Source organism: Tetrao urogallus (genome assembly GCF_951394365.1).
Source record: "Tetrao urogallus genome assembly, chromosome: 18".
Classification (NCBI taxonomy): domain Eukaryota; kingdom Metazoa; phylum Chordata; class Aves; order Galliformes; family Phasianidae; genus Tetrao; species Tetrao urogallus.
The window spans coordinates 5,989,140-6,016,071 of record NC_136831.1 but is presented as its reverse complement, the minus strand read 5'-3'; the positions used below and the strand labels follow the sequence as shown (position 1 = coordinate 6,016,071).

General features: G+C 43.5%; 2 protein-coding genes across 3 annotated transcripts in view; one reads left to right on the top strand and one right to left on the bottom strand.

Annotated features, from left to right (window-relative positions):
- The window catches only part of MYO15B (myosin XVB), a gene marked incomplete at both ends in the record, with an annotated part of 25,685 nt that extends 16,830 nt beyond the window's left edge, over nucleotides 1–8,855 (bottom strand). Inside the window, 8 exons of the mRNA XM_079544278.1 lie at nucleotides 393–465; nucleotides 1,176–1,348; nucleotides 1,427–1,662; nucleotides 3,041–3,136; nucleotides 3,240–3,370; nucleotides 4,411–4,468; nucleotides 8,331–8,382; nucleotides 8,704–8,855. Coding sequence (XP_079400404.1) covers nucleotides 393–465; nucleotides 1,176–1,348; nucleotides 1,427–1,662; nucleotides 3,041–3,136; nucleotides 3,240–3,370; nucleotides 4,411–4,468; nucleotides 8,331–8,382; nucleotides 8,704–8,855 — 971 coding nt within the window. The remainder of the gene's footprint in view (nucleotides 1–392; nucleotides 466–1,175; nucleotides 1,349–1,426; nucleotides 1,663–3,040; nucleotides 3,137–3,239; nucleotides 3,371–4,410; nucleotides 4,469–8,330; nucleotides 8,383–8,703) is intronic.
- Nucleotides 8,854–26,932, top strand: CSNK1D (casein kinase 1 delta; the record flags this gene model as incomplete). Of its 2 annotated transcripts, none has more annotated exons than XM_079544128.1 (9): nucleotides 8,854–8,929; nucleotides 13,731–13,841; nucleotides 15,272–15,420; nucleotides 15,903–16,131; nucleotides 16,470–16,640; nucleotides 17,958–18,106; nucleotides 18,659–18,830; nucleotides 19,203–19,342; nucleotides 26,882–26,932. In XM_079544128.1, the coding sequence occupies 9 exons, from the start codon at nucleotides 8,854–8,856 to the stop codon at nucleotides 26,930–26,932; spliced, it is 1,248 nt and encodes a 415-aa protein (XP_079400254.1). The 2 variants fall into 2 exon arrangements, with proteins under 2 accessions (XP_079400254.1, XP_079400255.1); XM_079544129.1 differs by lacking the exon at nucleotides 26,882–26,932 and adding an exon at nucleotides 25,032–25,064.

Genomic DNA, 26,932 nt, shown 5'->3' with positions numbered 1-26,932 from the left:
GTGAGAGCAAGCAGGAGGAAAGAGAGAAATAGGAAAACATTGCATTCAGCTTCATCCTGCCTTCTGTAGCCATCAGCTTTAGGGTGTAAATCAATGATTAAGCACCTAGAGTCAGAAAAAAAAAGTGAAACACCCATAATTTGACTTTATTTGTCTTAATATTTTCTCTGAAGCTGCTCTGACTGATCACAGCAGTGATTCCCCTGTTCCTCAGGAGTCCCACAGTTCATGCAAACGGATGGAAGGGACAAGGAGAGAACATGATCCAGAGTTGGTAAGGAGTAGCTATTCCATCCATATCTGACCATATGAATTTTAGCCCAACCGCTCTGGACTCTAAAACCAGTCATAGTCTCTTTCACATCCCCGAATCTCCTGTCCTCTGGCAGTACCTTGCACTGAGCATCCATCCTGCAAACTGTTCCCCGGTCATCCAGGACTCCACCTCAGCTGAGAGCTTCTCATCTAGCACATAAAAGAAACAATCAGTGCACACTGCCCCCCAGCAGGACCCAGAGCAACATCCGAGCTCTGCAGTGCGCAGGCAGAGACCAGATGGAAAGTCTGGCACCTTTCTCAGGTGACCCACAGGGACTGAAAGTAGACAGAAGGCTCTGCACGAACACATTTGCATTCGTAAGAACTGCTCATGGCACATCTCAAAGCATTTCCAGTGTGACAGCTGAAAGCCTTTGCAGTGTCATGATTCACGTGGGTCATCCACCACCCCACCCACCATAAGAGCTGGAGTGGAGATGCTTTGCATCTGATTCACACTGATTCCAAGGGCTCAAGGGGCAGCATAAATCAATGTCTGAGAAGGAAGAAAGGTTCAGAAAGCCACTGCAGCAAAGGCATTAGCAGCTGCAGCATGGGCTGTGCAGTGATGGGTAACAGGAAAACTGGACCCAGAGAGATGTACAAGCAGGACAGCCCTCTGCTGAAATTGGCCCAAACCTGGAAGAATCTCATCCCTCAGCCTGAATAGCAGGCCTGGCTCATTAAGGTCAGATCTTTCAGAGTTTGGGGTCTGGATTCAGATGCTTCTATTCCCCATGGCAGCACCAGCCAGCTGCAATTGATCCAGTCACTCTGCACTAAGCTGGTGGGAGCATTTCTGAACAACGATTTCTGCACTGGTAAGTCCTTAGGAGCTAGAAGCACACATAAGTTACCATTAAATGTATGAACATCCAGCACCATCTTCCCTTTCCTCCTGTTTGCAGTCCATTCCAGTTGAGTGGGAGGGTGCACACGGGACGATGCATATTCTGCGTGCTGCGCTGCTGTCAAGATCTTGCGCTGACAAACAGCATTGTAGCCATCCATGCCATGATCTGACACAAACCTAGGAAGAGATATCTGCCTTCAGCACACTTCTCATCTCTCTTAACCTCCCTGAAAGCGCAGCTTTTCTCCTCCTTACTTCAGCAATGGCTTCTCCAGTGCTGGTGAAGGGACAAAGGAGCTCAGTAACGTCGCCATCAGGACCCAGGCTCGCTGGCTCTGTTCCACATCTGGGTTCTTCCATGCCTGGGTGGCCACTTGGCTGAAGATTTCGTTGCGCAGAGCCCTGTTGTTCAAACCTCTCCCAGCAATGTAGTTGCCCAGAAGGACCTCCTGCCAGCCGTGGAGATTCTTGTCACCAATGAACCGCAAAATCTAGAAGTATTCATGGGGGGAAAGAAACAGCTTTAGCTGCAGCTTTCTGGATTGAACTGCATTATGAAGTAGCAACCTGGAGAGTAGACACAGTGTGTTTGTGAGCCTTAGAGCACCCAGCAGTCAGATCTGGATCTGCTCGTAGATTCTGTGCACTATCAAAGTTCTGGGGAATTTGGGAGGCAGTGCTCATCAGGGTAGGACCCTGACTAGAAATCAGAACTTGTTCACTTCACTCTTCAGGCTATTCTGAGTTATGCTTTTGCCCAAGAGCAAAATCGTAGTCAGAATACTTCCCTTTCCTTGAGCATCAGAGCTCGGATCCACGAGCAAATTACTACAGGTTCATTAGTGTGTCTGAGCCCGCAGGCTGCCTACCTGTACAAACAGGTAAATGAAATTGGTGCTCTGCTGATCTCTGTGCAGAGCTCAGACAGCTCAGACATGAGGAAGCTCTGCTGAATGGTAAACTGACTTCGGTGTAGCTAACACTATACCAAGTAGCAGGAGATTTGTTATGCTCAACCAACTCACCTAAGCAATGATTTGGGTTCTTGGCTATGCATATTAATTTTAACAACATGTAGTTCTCAAAGGGATTAATGGATTTACTCTCATTAGTTTCATTCTATTTTCAGGGAGTTGTTCATGTCTTTAAGAAACGTATTTCCCATCCACAGGGAGGAGGAGGTCACACTGTTCTCCTTATGCCAACACTACAGATTTGAGGGTGTGGTTCCAGGTGTAGTCGTCTTGATGACAAAGTCCCTGCCTTCTTCCAGCCTTTATACAACAGTTCACTGTCCCCTATTACATACCGCATTGATTTAACTGCATGTCTGAGGAACTACCAATGTGTTTACTATAAACCAGATAATGGGGAAAAAAATCTGGGTTAAATTAAACATTTTTGTGACTGAGGGAGAGAGAAGCCAGATGTCCCTTACAGTGTCATGGCTACTGAACCTGGAACGTTGTGAAAGTGAGGCTTAGCAGTCTAATTTCAATATGTCCAGCCAAGTTTTGAGACTACATCACTAGGCAATTGGCTGGGATCCCATTGATCTGACCTGTTAATTGGTTTATATCACACCAAGAACACAACGCCCAGAGGCTGTCAGACTGCTCCAATACCTCAAAGGAACAGGAATTTATTCTGCTCTCTTAACACACCATGTACTGTAAGACGAGCCACCACCAGCATCTAGCTGCCCATACAGGAGGTCCCCATCCCTGCTGTGGGTGTCCCTGCTCAGCGCAGGGGTGGCACCAGATGGCCTTTAGGGTCCCTTTCAACTCCAACCATCCTGCAGTTCTATGATTGTCTTATGCCCATCTGTTCTTCCACAAGGCCCTGGTCAAAGAAAACATCTCTTACCAGTTTATTGATCTCAAGTGCGCTCTCCCGGTATTCAGCTTCCAGGCGTGTTAAGGGCTGCTGCAGGGGATGACCAGGGGCAGGGAAATCTGTCCTCTGAAAAGAAACACAAGGACAAAATATGCAGTTTGTTCCTGGTGCCACTAGAACTAGTCTGTTTCTCCAGTTGGGAAGCAATGAAGAAAAATAGAGTTCCCACCTGGAAGTATGACTTAATGAAGGAGGAGAAAGGATAGCTGTTGATGTTGGCTGGGAGGGAAAGGTCATCTTTGACCTTAACTTCTGGAGGCAACGCTTCAGTTATCTGTTTGGCCTGTGCTGCATACTGACCTGCAAGAGAAAGAGGTCTTGGGTCATGGCAGCCAGAACACAGCCAACTCACAGTGCAGTGCATGGCTGGCTGTTCCACACGTCTACTCTTGGTCAAGCAACAGTGTCCTCGTACCAGTCCTCCGGCTCCAGGACACACAGTCCATCCCTGCTGCCCCAAACCCCCTTGCAGGCATCTCCTCTCTGCCCCGAGACCACAGCATTTAACTTCAACTCAGTTCTTTCAGACTCTTCTCCCTAGGTAACATCCAGGGAGCATGCAGCACCTGCAGTTTCAATTGTGTTACGTAGAATTTAAGGAGCACAGAACATTAAATCTATGCAGAGATAATGTTGACAAGTGTTAAGTCAACAGTTAAATCAGAGGTCATCATGAGGCACTGGATGTGGGGTTATCATGAACAGGAGCAAGCACCTTGATAAGCCAAGGGATTTCTCAGTGCTGCACAACCTCTGTGCATTTCTCTATCCTGACCCCAATGTGTCCCCCAACACATTTCTCCCTTCCTTTCTCTCCCTGTTTATATCCCAGCACATGAAGGCTTCATCTTCACCACTGTCAGTGAATGTTGGCCTCCAAGCCACTGAAAAAAATATATATATTGTTTTCCTCGCTGGGAAAAAAAGTATATATTTCTTTGGAAGTGCCAAAACTCTAGTTTTAACTTCTTAACCCTTGATTTCTTTAAGGATTTTTGAGAAGACAAATGGGTTTGAGATCTCAGACTCCAATATCGAGCTTTGCAAGAGACCTGCTTTCATTAAATAAACACTTCACTGTCACAGAACTTTTACCAAACACTTTTGTACCAACATTATCACCAGCTCTATCAGCACAGCTCGCCAGGCAGCCGAAAAGGTAACAAAAATGCATATAGAGCACAATTAGCTTTTATATCCTATTTACACTGTAATGATAATAAATCAAGCACGACCCAGGTGACAGACAGCAGGCGGAACAGGCAGATAGGTAACACACTGCTAGGAAACGAGCAAATAAACAGGGAATAAAAGAGTGCAGGAAGGGAAGGGTTTCTCACCTCCAGCTGACTGCAGGAGGGCTGCAAGCTCTGCTGGGATCTCCAGCAGCTCCACATCCTGTGAGGAGAGGGAGCAAGTCAATACTGGGGTACCAGGCATGAAACAACGTGAGCCCTGAGCTGTTCTGCTGAGGCTGGGTAACTCACTGACAGGCAACAGTTTAATTTCTGCATAGGCAGTGTTCAGAAATATTACAAAATAAGGAAGTATTGCACAGGTACAGAACACAGGTACATGATATGCATCAGATGGGAGGGGAAGGTGAGTAATTCCTGACAATGAGAAGAGGGACAGGAACTGGCTTTCTTTGACTCATTTCTCATCATTAACAAGTTAGGCACACTGCACGGGAGAGGTTGGTTTAAGGCAAAACACCATTTCCTCTTGCTCAGTTCTACATCATTTTTATTTTATTTTTCAGTATCCAAGAACGCTGCAGCACAAATAAGAAGAAACCTGACCCAGGTCTTTGATGCTCACTGCTGCTTTATATTTATTATAGCAGCCTCTCAGCACCTGTAAGAAGGGGCTGTGGTAGGACAAGGAAATGCTTTCAAAGTAAAAGAGGAGAGATTTAGACTGGATGCAAGCTTCCTTGCAGCTTCCTTGGGAATCTCCAAAATCATAGAATTACGGGATGGTTGGAGCTGGAAGGGGCCCTAAAGGCCATCTGGTGCCACCCCTGCCCTGAGCAGGGACACCCACAGCTCCATCAGTGCTCACAGCCCATCACCTGTCCTTGGCTGTCTGCAGGGATGGGGCACCACCGCCTCTCTGGGCAACCTGTGCCACTGCCTCACCACCCACAGTGTAAAAATTTCTTCCTTATACCCGATCTAAACCTCCCATCTTTTAGTTTGAAAGCATTTTCCCTCATCCCATCCCAGCAGACCCTGATGAAGAGACTGTCCCCTTCTTTCTTGTCCCTTGTTTTGTCTCAGACTCTCCCAGGCTGATGACAACTTACCATTCCCTGGCTGTCACTGCTCTCCCTGTCACCACTGGCCAGGGACTTTCTTTGTCGCTTCCTTTCTTGTATCTCCTGCTGTTAGGTATATTTGAAGGAGAAAAGACAATGTATTAGTGATCGCTTCCAGCTGCTTTTGAGAGCAGACCTGCAGATAGGCAGGAGTTGGTGTCCTGCTCCAGCAGATAAAGTGACAGAAAAGCTGCAATTCCTCCCTGGAATCCAACCTGGTAAGAAGGGATGCCCAGGCAAAGCCCTTAGTTTCGCTGAAACTCCACTTGCTCTGAACAACACCAGCCCAGCATCCCCGCCAAACCTTTCCTGCCTTGTCTTAGAGCAAAAGCGCACAGAACCTGTCAGAAACATTCACCTGTTTCCTTCAGCATCAAAGAGTACGGGATGGAGGAAGCTTTCCGTGGAGGCAGACTCCTTTAGAGCGGGTGGGAGGGGTACCAAGAGCCGAACCCCCCCACAGCTCTGCCATTTCCCATCTCATACCAATGTCTCCCAGCCCCAGCACTCACCTGCTTCCTACTCCAAGGTGAAAAAGGAGAGACTCGGTCTCTCCCTACTTCTCTCAGTTGCTTGCCTGTTGCAGAATGGTGTGGCTAGATGGGAGGTGATGAGTGCCGGGCTGAGAAAGACAGTAGGCATGCTAAAGTACAAAGGGCAGGTCTGCAGGGAGCGGGCAAAAGGAGGAACTCAGCAGCAGGTGAACTTTGAGACCTGTTATTGTTGTAAACGTATTTTCAAATACCTCATCAAGCAAACAATGGGGGGAACAGAAACAGACTCAAACGAACAGTGCTGCTGTGATTATCTGACAGAAAGCAAATCTGGATCCTGTCCAAGCAAAAAAAAAATCCTGTCTGGAAAAGAAACACAAACCGATCTGGGCATGGCATGGCAGAAGGCACCTCTGCAATCTTCCAGGGAAATAGTCTCCAAACATGGGAAATCTGCTCTAATTTTATAGGTGCCTGTCTAAAAAATCATCAAATTAATGTTGTGCTTTTTATTATCAGCTTGTCTGTCACTTTTCTTTTAAATGTTTGTGCACCAAAATCTCACCACTGGATAAATGTAATGACAGTGGAATGAAGGCACGTGGGTCGTATTAATGTTTTCTCAGCCTGTTGTGGATTGTTGAAAATGTGTGTGGAGGTTCTGCTTATAACAACAGGGAAACTGCATGGTAATTAAAGGTGCTTTGCAAAAATCAAATGAGCCCAACCTCATTGGATGAAGCAGATGAAATATTATCAGAGAGAGAACATTAAGATGGTGCCTGGAGGCCTTAACAAAGATGAGGAGTCTGTTGGGCCAGGTGAGGTAGGAGCAGCACCCCTGCCACCCTCTGGACTTCTCCAGCCCCTTCCCAGGGCACATGCTTTTATACTCCTTAAGCCAGGCCTGGCTAGATGGATGGAACGTGCACGCAATACTCAAACCCTACATGCTGCTGAGCACCCAGCAGATCCCACCTGAGACCCATAAGCAATCAGGCATCCCTGGGGCTGCTGCTCAATTGAAAGCCAGGTGCAGGAGGGCTCTCTTTTTCCTCTGCCTTCCTAGCAACTCTTGGTCTTGGAGTGGTATGCATTTCTGCTCAGGCCTTGCTTCAGTGCTGTGCTTTGGCTCTCGGGCTGGTCTGCTGTTTTATTTTGCCCCCTCTGCGTTTTAGAATGTGGCTGTTTTCTTGTTGCTGCAGCTTGGCTGTAGGAGTTGGAACGTGCCATCCACGTCCTCCAGGTGCTCAGATTCAATGGAGAGTGCATTCAGCATTATCCGAAGGAGTAAATGTACCACATATTTTAGTAGCATATCCTTATAAATATGGCTGTTGAATTGCACGATATGATCCACTCTTGCTTGCAAAACTGCGACTGCTTTTAGATGTTGTGAATAGTAATGAATTTAGTTATGGATTAAAAGCTAGAAAGCATGCTGGGAGGCTATTCTGCTTTAACCAGGGATCTTCAGCAAAAGAAACACAAGAATGAAAAGGCGTGAGAGGGCTTACTGAGCATCAAAGAGGCCAGGGCCTCCCCACGAGGCTGACTTGCCCTATTTTGGGTGTAGCTTGGGATGCGACAGGCTGGCATCGAGATACTCCCCTTATCCTCCTTCCCTTCTGATTCCCCAGCATATCAGTGAAGGACAGGATGCTGAACTTATCTCTATCCCGGGACTGACAGATGTGCATCAGTAGGCAAATGTTACGGGTTCGGTACCTATAAATTACTTCTGATAGGCGTTCGTCTACCGAGCGTGCCTCAATGAAGAGAGTTCACCTGGAGGGCAGGCGAGGAAGGTCGGTGGAGGAAGTGGGAAGCTGCCGAGTGAACTGTCGTGATACTGAACGGCTACTAGATGGCAGCAGAAACCATGAAATAGATGACCATTACTTGAGATGGGTGCGTGTGTGTTAATTACTTCCTGAAGGAATTATGGATGTGTGCTATCTGTGGAAGCCTTAGAAGCGCTTACGGCGTAATTATCCTCAGTGCTTCCAGTGTCACTAAGAAAGAATACCTGCTTAACGTTACAATTCTTTGCTGTTAATTTCTCTGATTCGTTTCTCAGGAGTTGCATTGCAAAACAGACGTTGCAGTGAGCAACGGTCACTTGTAACGAGGGCTGTTGGAATGACTGCAGGGTGTTTTTAATTCTTCCCACAGCATTGGAAAATACTGCTTCTTAGACGTTTATAACGTCTTGGTCTAAATTATACTCATTACCACAGAACTGAACTTTAACTTTTTTTTTTTTTTGCCTTTATTTGTGAACCAAAAAAAATTATTTTGCATGTGAAAGTTTGTTTGTATGTTTTTGTGAAAGTTATTGCCTGGAGGACCCAAGACCACGTTCATTGGGAAACTGGAGGGCTGATAATCATAAATCTGGGAAGATTGGCAGCGCAGCGCGGTAAAAGCAAAGAGACTCCATTACCGCGTTGTACGCGCATGCGTGGTACTGCCCGGAGGACCGCAGACCATAGACACTGGCGGAGCAGACAGCTTAGGGGAGGAAGCGCATGCGCGGTAGCGATTGGCGGGCCGGCTGCGCGGTCTACGGAGCGCGACGGGAAGGGGAGATGAGCAGCCAAACTGGTCCGCGGAAGCAGGACGTCACCCGCGCTCCCCGGCAACGCCCCCATTGCTAATGAAGTCACGCAATATGGCGGCTCCCTAGCAACGCCACAGGCAGCGCGCCCCGCCCCCGTTGCTAAGGAAGTGAGGTCACGCAGTATGGCCGCTCGGGGCCGGAGTTGCTGAGGGGTCGGCGTTGTGGGGAATCCGCGTCCATCCTTCTCAGGTGTTACGAGGGTGGTGTTGCCCGCCTCGCCAGCACCGAGCGGTGGGACTGAGGCCGCGATGGCACCGGGAACGGCGGGGCTGTGAGACAGAAGAGCGCGGGCCTGCAGGGTGGGCAGGGCGACAGAACCGGGTCGCGGCCGAAACGAACCGGCGCCATGGAACTGAGGGTTGGGAACAGGTACCGGCTGGGCCGCAAGATCGGGAGCGGCTCCTTCGGCGACATTTACCTGGGTAAGAAGCGGGGCTCGCTGGGGACGTACCTGGGGGGGGGTCCGTGGAGAGCGCTGGGGCCGGGCTGGGCGCCGCTCTCGTGCCCGTTCCCGGCCCTCAGAGAGCGACCCGCGGGGCCTCGCCTCACCCTGACGGAGCTCAGGTAGCGCTGCCCGCCGGGAAAGGGCCACTGGTGCGTCGTGCCTCGCTGCCAGCACAGCGCGATGTTTTCTTCGCATCATGTCCTAATTTAGACAGCGTGGACGTCAGGACTCCTGGATTATTTGGCTGTCTCTTAACGTTGTTGTTTGGTGACCTTGGGCGTCTGTAATTTGTCTCGTCTGTAAAAGGGGAAAAGGTTTGGGGAAAGAAACACGAGCATCAGCATTAAATATCACTGCAGTGCACTGGGAAAAATCGCTGTCACAGGGATGCTGCTTTCTCCTACAAGGCCTAAAAAGAAATATCACCCAACTAAGTGATGACAAGTTAAAAATGCATCAAATCCTTTAAAAAAAAAAAAAAAAATCAGTACTGTTAAGCTGTCCTCTTGCTTGAACGCTGCCCTTGTGTCTTAAGGTGTGTAGCTAATTTTGCTGCTGCAATTTCTGTGTGATTGTGAAGTCTGTGGGATAGGGCTGCCTTTACCTGCTGGTTTATGGAGCTCTCTGTCGTAATGGCTCACTGCTGATGGTTCCAGCTGTGCCAGCAGGCAATGGGCACACCAAGTTCTGAAAATGGGTGTGCTGAAGATAGACACAGTGTTCTACAAACTCCCAAACTCTAAGCAATAGATTAAATGTACGTAAATATTCTCTACAGATGCAGATATTTATGCTGCCGTATAGGAATGAGCATTTTATGTTTGAAACTTGAGGTAACCCGGGAAAGTAGAACAAATAACTGGGGGGGAGGAACTTGCAGGCGTTAAAGTAGGTTAAATTCACATGTCTAGAGAGTGAAAACATCCCTAGCTCATGTATGGTATATTTAGTGGTGTACACAGAACATCAATGTATTTTACTTCAAGGCAGCGATACCTTTTTGTGTTGCAGTGCACAGTTTGTCTTCTGAAATAATTTATTAGCTGAAGCTTCTTGATTATGGGTAATGAAACGCTGCTTATCCATAATACAGACCATCTTCCTGATGAAGATTCCATGTTTCCAGCCATGTGGTTGTGTAGAGGCAGAGGATGTGATTCGTGCTCTCCATAATGCTTGTGTAAAAGAATGAAGAGTGCTGTGAGAAAGGAGGTGGTGACACTTATGCCAAATCTTCATTAGCGACCATTGCTGCTTTATGGCAGCAGTTAAAGTCTGAAACATGTTGCTGTGATTTGAGGTGTTCCTACCAAAGATTTGACTGCTGAAAATTAAATGGTGATGAGTACAGTTTTAAAGTGCAAGTAGGATAAATGATACTTTGTAATCCAGATTAACTGCTGGGTTGAAGCTAAAGGACTGGGTTGTTACTCTGCCATGTATGGAAGCTGGCTGGGAAATGATTTCATCTGTCACTTTTATCTTAATGTATGCAGCCCGCAGTAGGAAAGGCTTTCAGGTGTCACTAATTCTCTCTTTATTCCTGCAACTTTTTGTGCAAGAATTCCTAATGCTCTGGTGTTGTCCTTCTTATCCCTACATTCTCAGTGCAGATCTACAATTAGTTCTCACTGTGAGCACTATGCATGCCTCAAATTTTGTTCTTCTTAAGTAATCAGTGTGGATTGATAATTGCATCTTATTACAAGTGTGACTCCTGAGCCATCCGCTAGCAGAGAAGGATTTGCCTTGAAGATCCAGCTAATGGCACAGTTATCTGTTTGCAAGGGAAAATGCTGTGTTGAGAACTTAAATATTGTGGTCTTCTGAAGAGGATGGTTTGCTTTGCCAGCCGTTTGTGGCAAAACAGAGGCTTTCAAAATCTGTGCTTTTGGTGATAATGAAATGTGTTTAACAACAAAAGGGCTCTGCTTGGTCGTTCAGGCAGCGCACATAGCCATGCACAATTTACTTCTTGCATTCTTTCAGAGCTTAGGATCAATTAATTAAAGTACAATTATTTCTGATAGCTCTCAGTGCATTTGTGAGCTTCCATCTGTTTTGTGCTTGGGAGGGAAATGTTACAGCTCTTCTGGGCTCACTTAGCAGAGCAGGGTCCGTAGCACAGAGCTCTGAGATGCTGTGGTGAATGAAGCACCATAGTCAATCTTAAGAAAATAAAAGTGAAGAACTCAGTGTACCTCTGTCTTCTGAAGTTCCTGTGCAGAGGAAAGAATAGCATGGATTGCCAGCTATCTTATAGAGTAGAAAAGATGAGCGGTGTTCAGGAAGAGAATCAGGGTAAGCATCTGTGTTTGGCTCCACGCACAAGGTCAAACAGATAGGAGTCATGAAGGCATTACAGTCACTGTGCTTTCATGACTTTTTCACTGCATCTCTTTTCTTAGAGGTGGTCTTCGCATTGTAAACTAATGAAATAACCTCTAAGCCTTTCCTTTTGGCAGAGCATTTTGCAATTTCAACTTGGAATTTTCCCATTTAAAGTGAAATATTTTCATGACTCATTATTTTTACCTCCATACTGTGCCTCTTCTCATTATGCTGCTTTTTAATTATCAGTCGTTACTGCTGATTATTCTAACGTGTTTCTTAAAGGAAACGAATCCTTTTGTCACTGCAGAATTATCTTAGAAATTTGTGCCATGGTTTGTGTGAGGAAGGAACCGAACGTTTTGAGTTGCATTGCTGGGGAGAATGATTTGTATTTTCACTCCCTGTGAGACTCATATTTAAATTATGTTATTTTTAATAGAAAAATATTCACAGAGAGGGTGTTTATAGAAGTGAAGTCTTGGCTAAGGACTTTATCCATCACAGGTGACGCAGGCCTCTTGGGAAGAGCAGATGTCCCAAGAAATGATCTCCTGTGTTGAGACCATGGTTTGGTGAGCAGCGGTGAGCAGGATTTGGTAGGGAATGCAGCAAGTCTTGATTTTCCTTTCTGCAGGCCTTGCCCTGGTCAGACTCAGATGTCTGCAGCTGTCTGTGTGCCTTGGAGAACCCTCTGGCATCAGTGTGATTGAATGGCAGAGAAGAGCTGTCAGGAGCAGCTCATATGGTTGGTTTTAATGCCAAGGCTGTGAGTTTGGGTTCTGTTGGGTGCCTTGTTTGAGGCATCCCGAGGAGCATTCCTTCCAAGGGTTGTGATGTTTGGACTTCAGCAGGTAGAAACCCATGGGGGTTCCTGTAGATTCAGACTCCTTCATATTCCTTGTTTCCTCAAAGACTTGTGGGAAATATGAAGAAAATGAGGGAGAGGTTTCATTGGGAGCCTTGGTTACTCATTGAGAGTGTTAGAGGCGTTGTTTGTACCCTGCGAGTGCTCGAGAGCACGTGAAGTAGTTTCACTATGAAATCAACTTGCCTTGATCCTTAGGTAATGGATCTGCCTGTGTTACCCTAATTAACCTTGCTGGTGGTGAACAAGAAATGAAGGTGCTGTGGCAGAAAGCTGAATCTGTATACGAGTTAAACACTGCTTTAAAGGTAGAAGTGGAGGGTAGAGCAAAAGGTTTGGTTAACAGAGTTTGAGTTCTATGGCAGTGTGTTACAGCCAATGTTACTTGGTGTGAATGAATCTGAGGACGGATGGAATTCTGAGGTAACAGAGCTGAATAACAGCATGAATATGTTTGTATTCATAATGCTAATTGCAAACTGCGAGACTGGGAAGATGTCAGTTTCAAATGACGTGCAGTGAAACAACAGGAAATTCAGTGCACGTCACTGAAATCTGTGGTACGAGGTGTTAAACTGCCTGTATGCCTTGAGATGATAGAGCTCTGAAGTTGCTCTTTAATCCCAAGAAGGTGATTTTTGCAGTGATAGCTCTGTGAATGTGGCCTGGTACTTGGTAACAGAGAAAAGCATGTGGGGAAAATGTAGATAAGCAGGAAAAATGGTAATTGTGTGTTTGTCTCTTAGTCATGGTGTGTGACCCTCAGAATGGGCACTATTGAGCTGGAAATGATGAAAATGAGTGAAACAAGGAATAAATAGAACAGTAAAAATGATTTGCATGAAGAATGAGGGGGGGTTTTGAGCACTGATGAGTTATAAAAGAGTGAAATACTGCAGAAGTCTGTGAAATCCTGGATGCCATGAAGAGTGCACAGTGTGATCACGTATTCCTTTGCTAACAAAAAGCAGACCTCCAAGGAAGCTTTTGGAAACAGAGATAAGAACAAATAACAGATGATGGCACCTCATGTGATCCTAAACTATGAGGTAATGGAGCAGAGAGCCATGTTCTGCAAGGAGGGAGTTGGCTGTATAGCTGAGAAGTGTCACACAAAAATACTAAACCCTATTTCTTACAGTTCTTAAGTAGCGCTGCTGTGCTGTGCTGGCTTTTCTGGACTCATTACCAGTTTAAGATTGGGAGGTTTTTCCCTGTAGATGTTTCATCTTCAGAAGTGATGAAGTAAACCACTTTAGGTTCCTTGTTAACTGCAACAAAAACTCCGTGGGTTGGTGGGGATACTCACCACGCTTAAAAATCATGGTGAGCACTGCAAGCTGGAAGTGGAGGGACTCCTCTCAAGGCACAGCCCTGTTTGTTGCTTTGTGTAGGATAGCAGGTCTTGGTTTCCTGAGCTACAATTTCTAATGCTTTTCTTTTAAGCTGCTAATCTGCAATGACTTAATCTCTGAATCTTTGCCATTGAAAATTAACTTGTTTGTTTTGTTTCAGTCTTGACGAAGGAAACTCACCCTAAAAATACTTTGACCAATATTTTACATTTTTCTTGTTCTAGGAACTGATATTGCTGCCGGAGAGGAGGTTGCAATTAAGCTGGAATGTGTGAAAACCAAACATCCTCAGCTCCACATTGAGAGTAAAATCTACAAAATGATGCAGGGTGGAGGCAAGCAAACTTTCATTCTTCAGCAGTTGTTTTTTTTATGTTGTATTTGATGTATCTGCCACCTGTAATATTTAATGGCTCAGAGCTCTTTCAGTAGTGGGAAAGGTGGAAGAATAAGTGAAGAACACTGCCTCAGTTCCTATGTGAGGTAGGGTTTAACCTGTTTGCTCTGATGTAGGAGCACAATTCTAAACGTAGTAAATTCAGGATAATTTTTTGTTTCATGTGCTAGCATTCCTTCATCTGAGATACTTCCTTGCAGTAGGTGTTCTAAGATATAATGGCATTTGTAGTAGAGAACAGGGGAGAAGTATCTGTGTGGCATTTATCCTCGCCCACAGGAGAAATCGGTCATGTTTGACAGTTCTGCAGTGTAAAATCTCATTACAGCCTGCATGTAATGGGGGGTAAAATATTTCCTGTATGGGTTTGCAGAGGCCATGTTGGCTTCTTCTCAGAATGAACAGTGCAGGGGTAGGTGGCAGAAGTTTAGTAATGGTCCAGACAAGGATTTTTCTGTAAAAGGAATTTAGGAAGAAATAATCTGCAGTAAGTAAGAGTGAAAATTCTTAATGAGTTAATTACAGGTGACTATAAGCTGGGTTGTCTTTAAGGTCCCTTTCAACCCAAGCCATTCTGTGATTCTGGAAGTGTTTCTATACCTCTTCACTTCTAAAGTGCATATAATTAATCAAAGAAAAGATATTTGAAATCCTGACTGAGGCTATCTACAGGTTTAATTCAAGACATCTGAGCATTTTCTCAGTTCTTTCTGGAATAATTTTCCCAAGTTTCTCCATAAAGCGAAGCTGACTTTAATTTTCCATCTAGATGTATAGCAGTATGTAATGTTTCTCATGAACAATGCTATCTTGGTAGGGATTCAGCAACCAACAAATGTCACTGAACTGGAGGGAAGGCAAGAACATGAAGCGAGGGTGAAAATGCATTCCAAATTGTAACCTAAAAGAGAGGTATTTTGCACTGATTTTGTAGGCTTTGAAACTAATAATTTGATTTCTAAAGCCTTTTCTAGCAGTGAAACTCAGTGGTTTGTCAGTGTCTTTATTTTCAGGGTTCTGATTTTCTCCTTATTGCTGTTTTCGAGACTCCATGAACGTTTATACATGCAAAGCTCTTGAGGCTGAAATCCAGCAAAACCACTGGCTGCTTGCAAGCTGCAAGCAAAACACAAAGGCTGGAAGGGAAGTGGGCAAGGAGGCAGCTGTTTTCAGATCTTCTGAGCTCCAGTTCTGTTTTGGTCCAGCTGTGAAGGGATCAAACACTTAATTTCAAAATGCCTCCAAAACCTTAAGGGTCACATTGACAGTAATGACTCTTGGAGTTCATCTAAAGAGCTCTGAAGATCTGTGTTTACCAACTTCATAAGTGAAATTATTATGCTTAATAAACTTTCCTTTTTTTTCCAGTGGGTATCCCCACGATTAAGTGGTGTGGTGCTGAGGGGGATTACAACGTCATGGTGATGGAGCTGCTGGGACCGAGTCTTGAAGACCTCTTCAACTTTTGTTCAAGGAAGTTTAGTCTCAAGACAGTGTTGTTACTTGCTGACCAAATGGTAGGGAACTGCATTGTTGTTTGTGACTGCGCAGCATGTTAAGGTTAAAATGTCTTGAGTGGCCACGGGCAGCTGTGTTTTATTTAATGTTTTGTTTATATTTATTTAGAGGTGGACAGGATGTATCGTGGGGGGGGGACTCAAAATGAGTTTTGTTAAATATAAAATGTTGTATCAAAAGTAGGTACAGAGTTTTGATTTGGTTTTAAAACTGGATGTGAGCAGTTTGCAAGCCTGCTGTTATGGCTCAAATGTGAAGGAAGTTTTTAGAAACAAATGTAAAATAGACACAGAGGAAGAGCTGGAGGGAAGGCATATTTATTGTCTGCTAAATTATTCTCTTCAATGCCCTTTTGCAATAAAATCATCTTTATCTGGTTTACCACTAAGATGATGTGATAATAGTGATAACGTTGCTAGTGTTTTTCTGAGAGACAAGGGTACAACTGATATCTCAACTATTTTTTGTCCTCTGTGTGTAGATCAGTCGAATTGAATATATTCACTCTAAGAATTTCATTCACCGAGACGTGAAGCCGGACAACTTCCTAATGGGGCTGGGGAAGAAAGGCAATCTTGTCTACATCATAGACTTTGGATTAGCAAAGAAGTATCGGGATGCCAGAACTCACCAGCACATCCCATACCGTGAGAACAAAAACCTAACAGGAACTGCCCGTTATGCATCCATCAACACTCATCTTGGAATTGGTGAGCTGGGAAGAGCGATGAATAGGACCTTTTTCAGTGCAAGTTGATGTTGCTTTTGGGGGGGCATAGAGGACAGTCCCTGTTTCTGGCACTTGTGACACAGTTTGCTGGGGTTTGTGCCTCTTGGGGTGGGGTTCAGTTTGTAATTCTAAGGAATTAACACGTTTCTTCAGTAATTGCAAGGGTGATAGTTTATTTTACTAGTGCTGGGTGAGTTTAACGTGATGTTTCATCTACTGTTGTTTTTTAAGGGTTTTTGACACGTTATTGCTCAGTCTTCTGTTTTATTTCCACTAGATAATGAAACCTAATGAGTCCACTTTTTTATGCTGTTGTAGAGCAATCTCGCAGAGATGACTTGGAGTCCTTGGGCTATGTACTGATGTATTTTAACCTGGGCTCCCTCCCCTGGCAGGGACTGAAAGCAGCAACAAAGAGACAGAAATACGAACGTATCAGTGAAAAGAAAATGTCTACACCCATTGAGGTTTTGTGTAAAGGATATCCTTGTAAGTTGCTCTTTTGTGGCACTAGGCCCACATATTCATATTTTAGTGGTATCTCTTTTTTACTTACGCTGTCCAGCTCCTCCGTCAGAATGTTTGAAGCATATTTACAGTCGTCTTGACTTTTTTCCCCACAGTTGGGCATACTCATGGTAACGACACCGTGCTTTCAAGACAAGAATCTTTGTGTTCATAGACTGCTTCTACTTAGCCTCTGTCTTAACTGTTAGTAAGCAATCACTGTGCTGCTCTTGAGTTTGAAAGATAGCATGGTGTGTGTGATCTGTGCTGTGGTGTGTGTGCATGGATACTGGCTGGATGACTCTGACAGCCAAATAACTTTTTGAGAAGCTGCCCATCTCTTCATGTGTGGATGTTCTTTCTTGGATAAACTAGACTGTACAGTCAGTTGCTCCTACTGCAGTTGTGTTGTTCTGGAATTGTCATTCCAAGTTCATCCAGTCTGACCATGGCCAGTATCTGTGAGGGCTGTAAGAATCCCTCCAAATCCTGGCGTTGTCCCTCAAAGCTGTTTCTGAATTTGGTGTTTACACCATAGTAATAAGAATTTCTGATCCATGGAGAATAATAACTATGTTTTAAACCTTGTTAAAATATTAGTTACCCTCAGAGAATATTGTTTACCTGGTCCCTCTCTGCTCTTTCCTTGCCCTGTCCTTTGCCAGCTAAGAATGATGATGGAACTGTAGCTATGATTAGGGTTGTATGAAAGCTTATTTTCTTTGGAGTGTTTCAGAAGTCCTGTTCATGTTCTTTTACTCATTAACTATTTCTTTTCTCTGGGGTTAACAGTCAGAAGATAGCCAACTTTTCTTGTGCTGTTTGCTAGAATTCCTTACTTAATGTGAATACGTCATTTTAGCTGGAAAGCCTTGAAGTCAAGAGCTGGTAGATTGGCACTGATGTATCTCTGGAGCACTGAATTCACAACAATGTTCTGCTTTTGCTGCACAGCTGGTATTTTAGCAAAGAGATGCTAATTCTGTGCCCTGCAGTACATTAAGTTTAATGCATTCAGAGCAAAGAAAGGCAAGTAAATGGTTTCTTTCCTGAAATGTAGTTTTAAACTTCTTCCTCCTCACGCAGTCCTCCCTACTGTTGATAAATGGAGTCTGTGCCTAATCTGTGATAGACAGATAATTTTCTTTTCAGACCATACTTGGCAGAGGGGAAATAGTGTTACTTTCAGTACATGTCCATTCTTATGTTTGGGAGATTGTGGTGTTGTTTTTAATGATTCTGAATCATAAAAAGCAAATGTGGAGCTGAAAGAGAAAAACAGGCTTTGTTTTATTGCAGCTGAATTTGCCACATACCTGAACTTCTGCCGTTCTCTCCGTTTTGATGACAAACCTGACTACTCTTACCTAAGGCAGTTATTCAGAAACCTCTTCCACCGACAAGGCTTCTCCTATGACTATGTGTTTGACTGGAACATGCTAAAATTTGTGAGTAGTTGGCATGGCTTTCTAAAACCATTTCTTGTAATGCTGCTTTTTTATCACACTGTCAATTTTGGGTTCTTAACCGATACCTAAAGTGTGTTTTGTCCCAGAAGGTTTATTGTCTTAAAAACAAGGGGAGGGGGAAGTAGGGAGAAGCAGGACATACAGGAGGCTTTAGATTGGGATTTAATGCCAAAGTTGTAGTTACAGGATTGTCAGGGTAGGAGGCTTCTTAAGGTCCTTCCTTTCAGGCAGTTGCCACGTTGGTAGCTCAGTTCTTATTTTCTCCTATCTTGATCTTTAGCACAGGTCACATGCAGCAGTTTAGGAAGTGTCCAACTGCCATAGCAGCATGTGTGTGCATTAGCCATTTAAAGACTCTCCCAGCAATTCTATGAATTGAATCTGATTGTTCTCAAGAAATCTTACCGAGGTGTTGATACCCAATCAAATGTCAAGTTCTTCAAACTTCAGTTCTTTATTGTCAATGTTTATCCAAATGCATAGCTGTAAGCTCAGTAATCCCTTAAGTTGTTCACTAGTCCTGACCCATAGGGTGCAAGCAGAGGGGCTGAAGATGCTGAACGTGAAAGGAGAGAACGAGAGGAGAGGCTGAGGCACACACGGAACCCAGCTGTGCGTGGATTGCCCTCCACTGCTTCTGGCAGGCTGAGGGGAACACAAGATGTAGCTCCTTCTACTCCTCTTACCCCAACTTCACATGCTGGTAAGTAAGCAAATACATGGGCAGATGCACCTCTCAGACTGCTCTAATTTGCAGTTTGTTCCTGGTCGTTGGAATTTGAAAATAAAATAAGGGTATGGGAGTGGTGTTTGTTTGAGTGAGTCAGCATTTGGACTTTTTTGTTGGCCTGATTGTTTTTTTGTTTTTCCTTTTTAACTTTACCTTCAATCTGTGGAAATCACACACACTCGTTGCCAATTGCTACTTAGAGTTATCTGTGAATGTAAGATGAAAGCCTTGATTTCTCTGGTTTGATGTTGTAGAATTTACATGTGCAAACAGCGTAATTTTTCCATCAGCTGCATTCTTACTGCATTCCTCATTCTGAAAATTCGAACGCACTTTTTCTTGCAGCCAACACATCTCCTCGACCAGTGTCTGGTATGGAACGAGAAAGAAAAGTGAGTATGAGGTTGCACCGTGGTGCCCCTGTCAATGTGTCATCGTCTGATTTAACGGGCCGACAGGACACCTCTCGCATGTCCACTTCACAGGTAACAAATAATTCTTGTGTCATGGAAAAAATGGGTGTGATTTGATGCAGTTAATTTGCCAGGTGAACATACCAAGTAATTCTTGTGATCTCGTACTGATTTTTCAGACCGTGTTGAGTTGAATAAATACTTGAAATTTGGTCTGAATGTTTGCGATGTTGGTGTAGACTGCTGTAATTTCTTATTGTTTTTATAGTCCTGTGCAAAAAGCATAAAATCCTCAAAGTACAAAAGGAGTCATTGGTGTATGCATTGTGCAAAAACCTAGAAGAAAATTTACCCTAAATTACAGGTCCTCCAGTTGGTGAGAGTCGTGTTTCCAGTTGAATAGAGCAGAGGTTATTGGTGCAGAGTAGACAATGAATGATAGGTTAAAAAACAGAAAAGAGTAGAAATCAAGAAATGCTGTAGTGCAGTACTTCAGTTCTGAGCAGATAAGAAGCCACATCCATGAGTGATAGAGAGGTCGCAGTAGGCTCAGTTGAAGCAGATGGCAGGAGCATGAGCGATGCAGTGATTCATAGCTGTAGTCTGCACTGAAATGATCCTCATTGATTTTGAGATCTTAGTTTTAAGACTGGCAAATATTTTAAATGTATTTTAGGTGTCTCATTCTGTTCCTGAATTTTTTTTTTTAAGGTATTTACATAGACTAAGTAGTGAGTAGCCTGGCTTTGTATCACTTATCTTCAGCCTCACCTGCACAGCACTGGTGCACTGCAACGGAGCTGAATGTTAGGAGGACTGGTGCAGTTCCCTACAGATTTTCAGTTAATTCCTCAGCACTGTGCTGGAGATCTAACTACATGATCTTTGCTGTGAACTGATGCTATTCCTTATTGTCAGAGCTGTTAATACAAATAAATTCAGTTCCTTTTCACTTTTTTAATTGGCAGATTTCATAATTTAATTGGCAGAATTAAGTATTTTGGATAATACATGTTCTTATACATAAATCCTTAGCGCTCTAGAGAGCTTTCTTTTAGATAAAGATGAGGTGTGTGTGAAGACTGAAGGGGCAAGGTGTTGGTTTTTGTGCATGGATTTGACATTGTGGCCTGCAGCATAAATGGAAAAAGTTCAGACAGTGGAAGGATTATGGAATCTAGTAAAATATAAATGTGTAGCTGGCTTCATTCTCTTTCTGAGAATAAAATAAAAGCCTGTGAGATGGAATGAGGTTGCAAAAAGAATGCAGAGATGACGAATACTCGTATGGAAGAAGTTTTTCTTTTTTAATCGATTTCAAAATGCTTTTAGGAAAGAAGGAAACTTCCTTCCCTCAGCTGTATAATGGGGATAGAAACAGGCCAAAAACCAAATGAGAAATTGGAAACTGTAAAACCATTTCAGTGCTTTTAGGCATATCCACATCAAAGGGCTCCAAGTACAGATGGTGCCATGTATCCCTTAGCAGTGGGCCTGGCTTGAACTTCAAGATGTCAGTAATTTGGATTGGAGTAGTGCTACTTTGGATTTCTATAAGTTTCAGATCCTTGGGTGGTAATGCAGATGATGTTAAAACTACAGAATCACAGAAGGGCTGGAAGGGACCTCTGGAGATCATCTCATCTGGATGACTTGGTTGCTTGAATTATATGTGCAGTAATGTGATTCCTCATTCAAGCAGGTAGAGGCTGAATTGGATTGGAAAACCAATTGTGCTGTAACAAAAGTGCAGTGGGGTTTTTGGGGTAATTTTCAACTGAATGAAGAGTTAAACAATGTAGTTGCACTAACTTGCACAAGGAGTAAACGATGCAGGAGCAGAAATGGCTGGATGAAAATAGTTCACAGGTAAGGCTTTAGTGTTGTCTTTGGTGGCAGGTCTTGCCAGTATAAGTTACTCACTGAAGTACAATTCCTGCCACCAAAAGTAGTATTTCAAGGCAGAGGTGTTTTTAAAAGAAGTACCAAACTAAGAGGGCAGAACAGTGCATACTTAGGTGCTGGTTATCTATGCTATAGAGCATGGCAAAATACAGATCTGGAGGTCTGGAAGCACCATTGCAGTTCTGAGCTCCTCAGTACAGGAGAGGAGCATTGTGGAGGAGCAAGGTCAGGGCAGGGCCAAAAAGATGAGTAAGGAGTCATCTGAAATAGGAGCAGAGGCTGAGAGCACTGGATTCAAGTAGTCTACAGAAGGAAAGGCTCAGGGTAGGTAAACATCAGATATGCATCAAAACCTCATAAGTCCATGTGGAGAAGGCACAGCCTGACTCTCCTTGGTGTTCTCTAGTGAACAGGTGAGAGGCAGTGGGGACAGAGTAAAATGAAATGTCACTTACACATTAAAAAAAAAAAAAGACCTTCGCTATGGCAGTGATCAAGCACTGGAACAGGTTCACCTAAGAGGTTGTGGAGTGTCTTCAGGAATATTCAAAGCCCCGTTGCTCCATGTCCTGAGCTGCCTGCTCCAGCTGACTGTGCTTTGGGCTGTGTAATTGGGTGGGATGATCTCTAGAGGTCCCTTCTGACCTTGGCTGTTCTGTGAGCTCATGATCCTGGATATTTGGCTCAACTGTAAGGGTGGTTTCCTGTTGAAGTATGAATGTCCCTGGCGATCTAAGCAAATTTCAGGTACTTTGTTGCCAGTCAGGCAAGGGTGTAACACATAAGTGTAATTATGTTACTTGGCTGTGGCAGGCAATTAAACTTGATTAATCTGAATGTATCTTAGAGGGTTTTTTTCCTGTAGTACTGACTTGAAGCTCAGCACACACATTGCATTTTTTCTGTGTGTTTCAAACCTTGTAACACACAGATGGGCTTGCAGATGAGTTTTGATTGTCTAATTTGTAAAATAAGCATGCTCTTGAGATTGTGTAGGAATATGGATGGGTTTTTTTTGAGTGATCCTTAAATTGCCAGCTATATAATTTGTGGTGAGATTGCATATCTCTGTACCCACCCTTGAGCACTCTGCTTCAAGCATGGAATCACTCCAAGTATGGAATTTGACTTCCTTACAATAGCAGCCAGTCTGGTTCTTCTCTGGGTTTGTTATATTAATCATTCATCACCTGTCATTTTCCCTTAGTTCTTACCAAGGCAGTGAGCAGCTGCTGACCATTAGTGGTGGCTGAATAACAGTGTGCAACCAGAATATAACTGGAACAACTTCCCATGGGCCTGTTAGATTGAGAAGGCAAGAGAGGTAGACTTCAATTTTACTTTACAGCTATAGCAAGTATCCAGCTTGCATGGCAAAGCTGTTAAGGACAATTTTGAGTAGGTGAAAAGAATATTTGATTAAAAAAAAAAAAGTATGCAATGTCTTCTCATGAAAACAGTAAAGAACAGCAACTGCTTATCCATGTCTGCTTTCAGATATATTAGTTTCCTTTGGGAACCTTGAGAAAATAAGCCACCAGTGTTCCTTTCTCAGGAAGTTCTTAGACCACACTCCAGGTAGAAAGCAACTTTTAAACTTCGTTGTCAAGATTTACAGATGCCTTGGGTTAAAATCTAAGTGTTCTGTTACTTATAAGGGGATTGATTCCTTTTGTTACCTTATTTGGGTGCTTTGGAGGCAACACTGCGTCTATAATCTCCGCTCCCAGAGAAAGGGCTGCTGCTGTTGAACTCTGGGTGATGGAAACACGCAGGTGTCACTGAGTGAGGTGGTGGTGGTAAAGATGACTTCATGTTTTTAATCTATCCTACTCTTTTTGGTTTTTTTTTTCCTCAAATAGTTTTAAATCAGTTTGGGCTGAAACTGAAAACAAAGGTTAGGAATGTAGATGGTGCAAACCAAACTTCCATTGCAAAAAAAATAGATCTGATAGAGAAATTTGACACTCATGGAAAACCAGTGGCTGGTAAGAATAGCAAAATGCACCATAGCCATATTTCCACCTCCAAGGCACTGTACCTTTGTCATCCCTATTAAAGCTATTAGTGCTTTGTAGCACTGAGAGGAGTTTATTCGAATACCAACGAGCACGTCTCCAAAAAGGGGTTGTGAAACTTAGTGTTAGCTGTGAAATGGGAAGTTCTGCTGCACGTGCTATTTGTACTTTTACTGGTGGTAGAGAGTGAAGGTTTTCTTCTTTCTTGAAAACTGCAGGTTTTCAAGGTGGTTTGATGATGATAAATGGTGGTGAGAGCTGGGCAGTCACATAAAGCCTAATGAAATAAAAGGTGTAAGGCAGGACTCCAAAATCTGGTCATAATTAGGAAGTGGAGCCCATTGTCTCATACATGGAAACTACATCTGTGATAGGTAGTGATGGAGGAGGCTGCAGTGCTGTGTTGCGAAGGTCAGTGTGATGTCATAATGGAAGGGTGTAATTTCATCCTTGAACATGTATATGATGCAGTACTTAAAAGGAATAGGGAAGGTTTTTCATCTCATGGATGAGATGGGTGCTGGAATGTTGTCCAGATCAGTTTTCAGTATCTTGAACTGCTGAGAAACTAAAAGTAACAGAAGAGCTGTGAAAATTGTGCTTGGGAGAACATGATGTATGGTGAGGTTTCATCTTGGTCTTTTTAGTTTGTCTGAAAGATGAGAGATCACCTTGATTTAGTTGAAGCAGAATTTTGGCAACAACAGTTATTGTTCTAACTGAAGTTTATGCAGAAAATATACATGAAGCTCCTTTTGCCCGGAGTTAAAATACATTTGGGGAGGAGTGATGCAGAGATCTAAGCAAAGACAGCCACTGAGACAGCCGCTGAAAGGCTGATCATCAGAGGATCATCTGTTCCCTTTGTGTTTGTGAGAAAGAAGTGGATTCCTTTCCAGGTGGCATGTTCAGAGCCAAAGCAAACCTAAATTACTCATCTCAGTGCAGTGTTGTGATAGGAGCAGGCAGAGGGTCGCACCAGCTGCTTGAAGGTTCTTGTACTATTAAACGGTGTGAATGAGTCTCTAAGTCTCTATGAATGAGTCACTAAGTCTCCTATGTGTAGGCAGTTGTGAAACATAAAAGAAAAACTTAGTGAAGAAAGGCATGAGGATTCCTATGAACACTGCTTTGAATCAGTTCTGTCAGTCCAGACTGCACAGACTGCGTCACAAAAGTGTGAGTATGCAGTGATCATCTCAGGAGTGTAGGTGCAGGTGAGTAACCTTCATTTCCATTCACGAGAGGTTTGGTCCTGTGAAAGCCTGCTTCAGTTGGACTGCTCACAGTGCACAGTAAGTTCCTCAATATTACTTTGGTTTTTTCTCCTGAGTTTGGCACGTTCAGCACCTGACAGTCAAGGCTGTTATAATTCCTGTTGGTAACAGAGATATCTCTCCTTATCTGGAAGAAGAGATTGGAGTGCTGCACAAAGAAATATTTGAACAGGTCTCCTTGAAAACAGAGGTTTTTAGAAAACCAGAGCCAACACTGGCATCAAGAAACTGAAGTGCTGTGCCACTTCACTGGGCAGAGGCAGCATACTCCCAGTGCCTTTGCAATTTCCATCTCCTGATGAGCAAATCTTTCTCCATACACGTATCTTAGTAGGCATCGTACTCTGTGTTTTCTTCTGATCATACCTGCTTTCTCTGAAGACTAACGATTTGTTCCTTGTACCTATCTCTTAATATGGTAGAAATGTCTGATAGAAATCTGAAATCAGAGCTCTTCAAAAGATACGTTTGCAACTGCCAATTTAGGTTGGATATTTGTAGACATCTTTATAATGGGGGCATTGGAACCGTTACAAATTGCTGTCTTTTCCCCTACCTCAGAATAGCATTCCTTTCGAACACCATGGCAAGTAGCTGCTCGTCTCCTTTCGTTGGAAGGCAGCACAGGGTGAGTCCTTCTCCTTAGACACCAAAGCTTTGGCTGGGGTGGGGAAAAGCATTTGGAAACATCAGTCTTTGCTTCTTCTCGCATCTCATAGCTGAGCTGTGCCTTCCGCTCAGATGCTTGATGCAGCCATGTTTTTCTCTAAAGGTAAAAATAAATGTCCTTCCAAAAGTTGAATGACTGCTGCTGTTCCATTTGGGTTTTTGAGCGGAATTGACAAAAATAGTGGCTTGAAGAGTCCATAAAATCACTCAAGCATCAGCACTAAAGTAACCAGCTCTAAAATGGAGATGGTTTAGAATCATGGGTCTTTCCAGGAACGTTTTGCAGCAGTGTGCCATCTACTCAAAAACAGATCAGCTTCAGAACTGTAAAAGCAAAACACCTGTGTGAAGAGTCAGTTAACTATATTACTCAAAGATTGTCTTGTCATTAATGGAATGTTCTGCTACAGAAGTCTCAATGTTTTACGTTCTTCTCCATTCCTTAAGAGCTGTCGTTTTTAAAAATGTTCAGATACTAATGAGAATCATTTGAAACGTGAGCATCTCAGGGGCAGGCAGACTTGGATTTGGGTACTTAGAACTCCTTTCCACTGTTCAGCACAGTAGAAGTTTCTGCCTCGCTGTGTGCAACTTCCAGCTTTGTAGTCCATTCTGCTTTTGGCAATAACAGATTTCATCGCAGAAATAACAAGTTTCAGTTAGAATCTGAACTTTGATAGCAGAAAGCTTTCCTAAGTATTTCAGGACCTTCTTCTTTGCTTTGCTTCTTGTTTAAAAAAAAAAAAAAAGCCGTGAGATTTTTCTGTTCCTTAGTAAATTCTGTTGTCTAACTCCATCTGCTGCCTCACTTCCTCTCTAAGGCCAAAGCTTGCACTAATCTCTGTCTCTAGTTGCCGAAGAATCCTGCTGTTCTCTTCTGTTTTTTCCTCCTGCTTTGTGTGCTTGGCTGACTGTGCACAGGCTGCTTCTTAAGCTGTTTTAACGTGAAAAGATCCGACTGTAAATTGCAGCTTAACACTCTGAATTCCAGTTATCAGAGCTTGTTTGAAAAATAAAAATTTGTTCCCAAATAAAAAAAGCAAACATTCAGCTTTGTGTTGAAAAGACCTGTGTGGAGGGAGTCCAGATTCTGTTCTGCTTAGGGCTGTGTCTGCATTGTTTGGCCTTCACCGTGTGTGTTACAATCTGCAGCTGCTTACAACTTAAAATAATGCTGATTAATGGTTCAGCTATTTAGATATGTCTTGCTGCTTAAATTGCAGTGATGTGTGGTTGCTTTTTCACTTTCACAGCACAAGTGTTATTGAAATAATATTGCACTGTTACTGAAATAGCTCAAGTTAAAGTAATCCGTGCAGTGAGTTAACACAATGCTCAACAACAAATGAAAAGCTATTGAGAATATATATATATATATGCTTTTTTTTTTAACCTTTTGGGATTTTTTTCCAAGATTTATTATTCATTTAGTCTATTTCTGCACACTGGTAGAGATTTCATCTGGTTGGGTCTTTCTTCTGTGCATGCTTGTGTTCTGTTTACTTATCTTCAAAACATCTCCTGGTTGGAAAGGTAACTTTTCCATGTTAATTTCTAATAAAGGAGGAAAATACAGGGGACTTCGTGTAGCTGAAGGTGGGTGCAAAACACCACGTAGCTCACTGGATTATTAATTCACATTCTCACTTTTCACACCAAATGATTTGAAAATACGTCGAGAGCCACTCTTGCGTTAACTGGAAGGATTTGTGCTGATGTTGTCTTGTTTTTGGCTTTGGTAGATTCCTGCTCGGGTAACTGCCGGTGTTCTCCAGTCCACTGTGCACCGATGA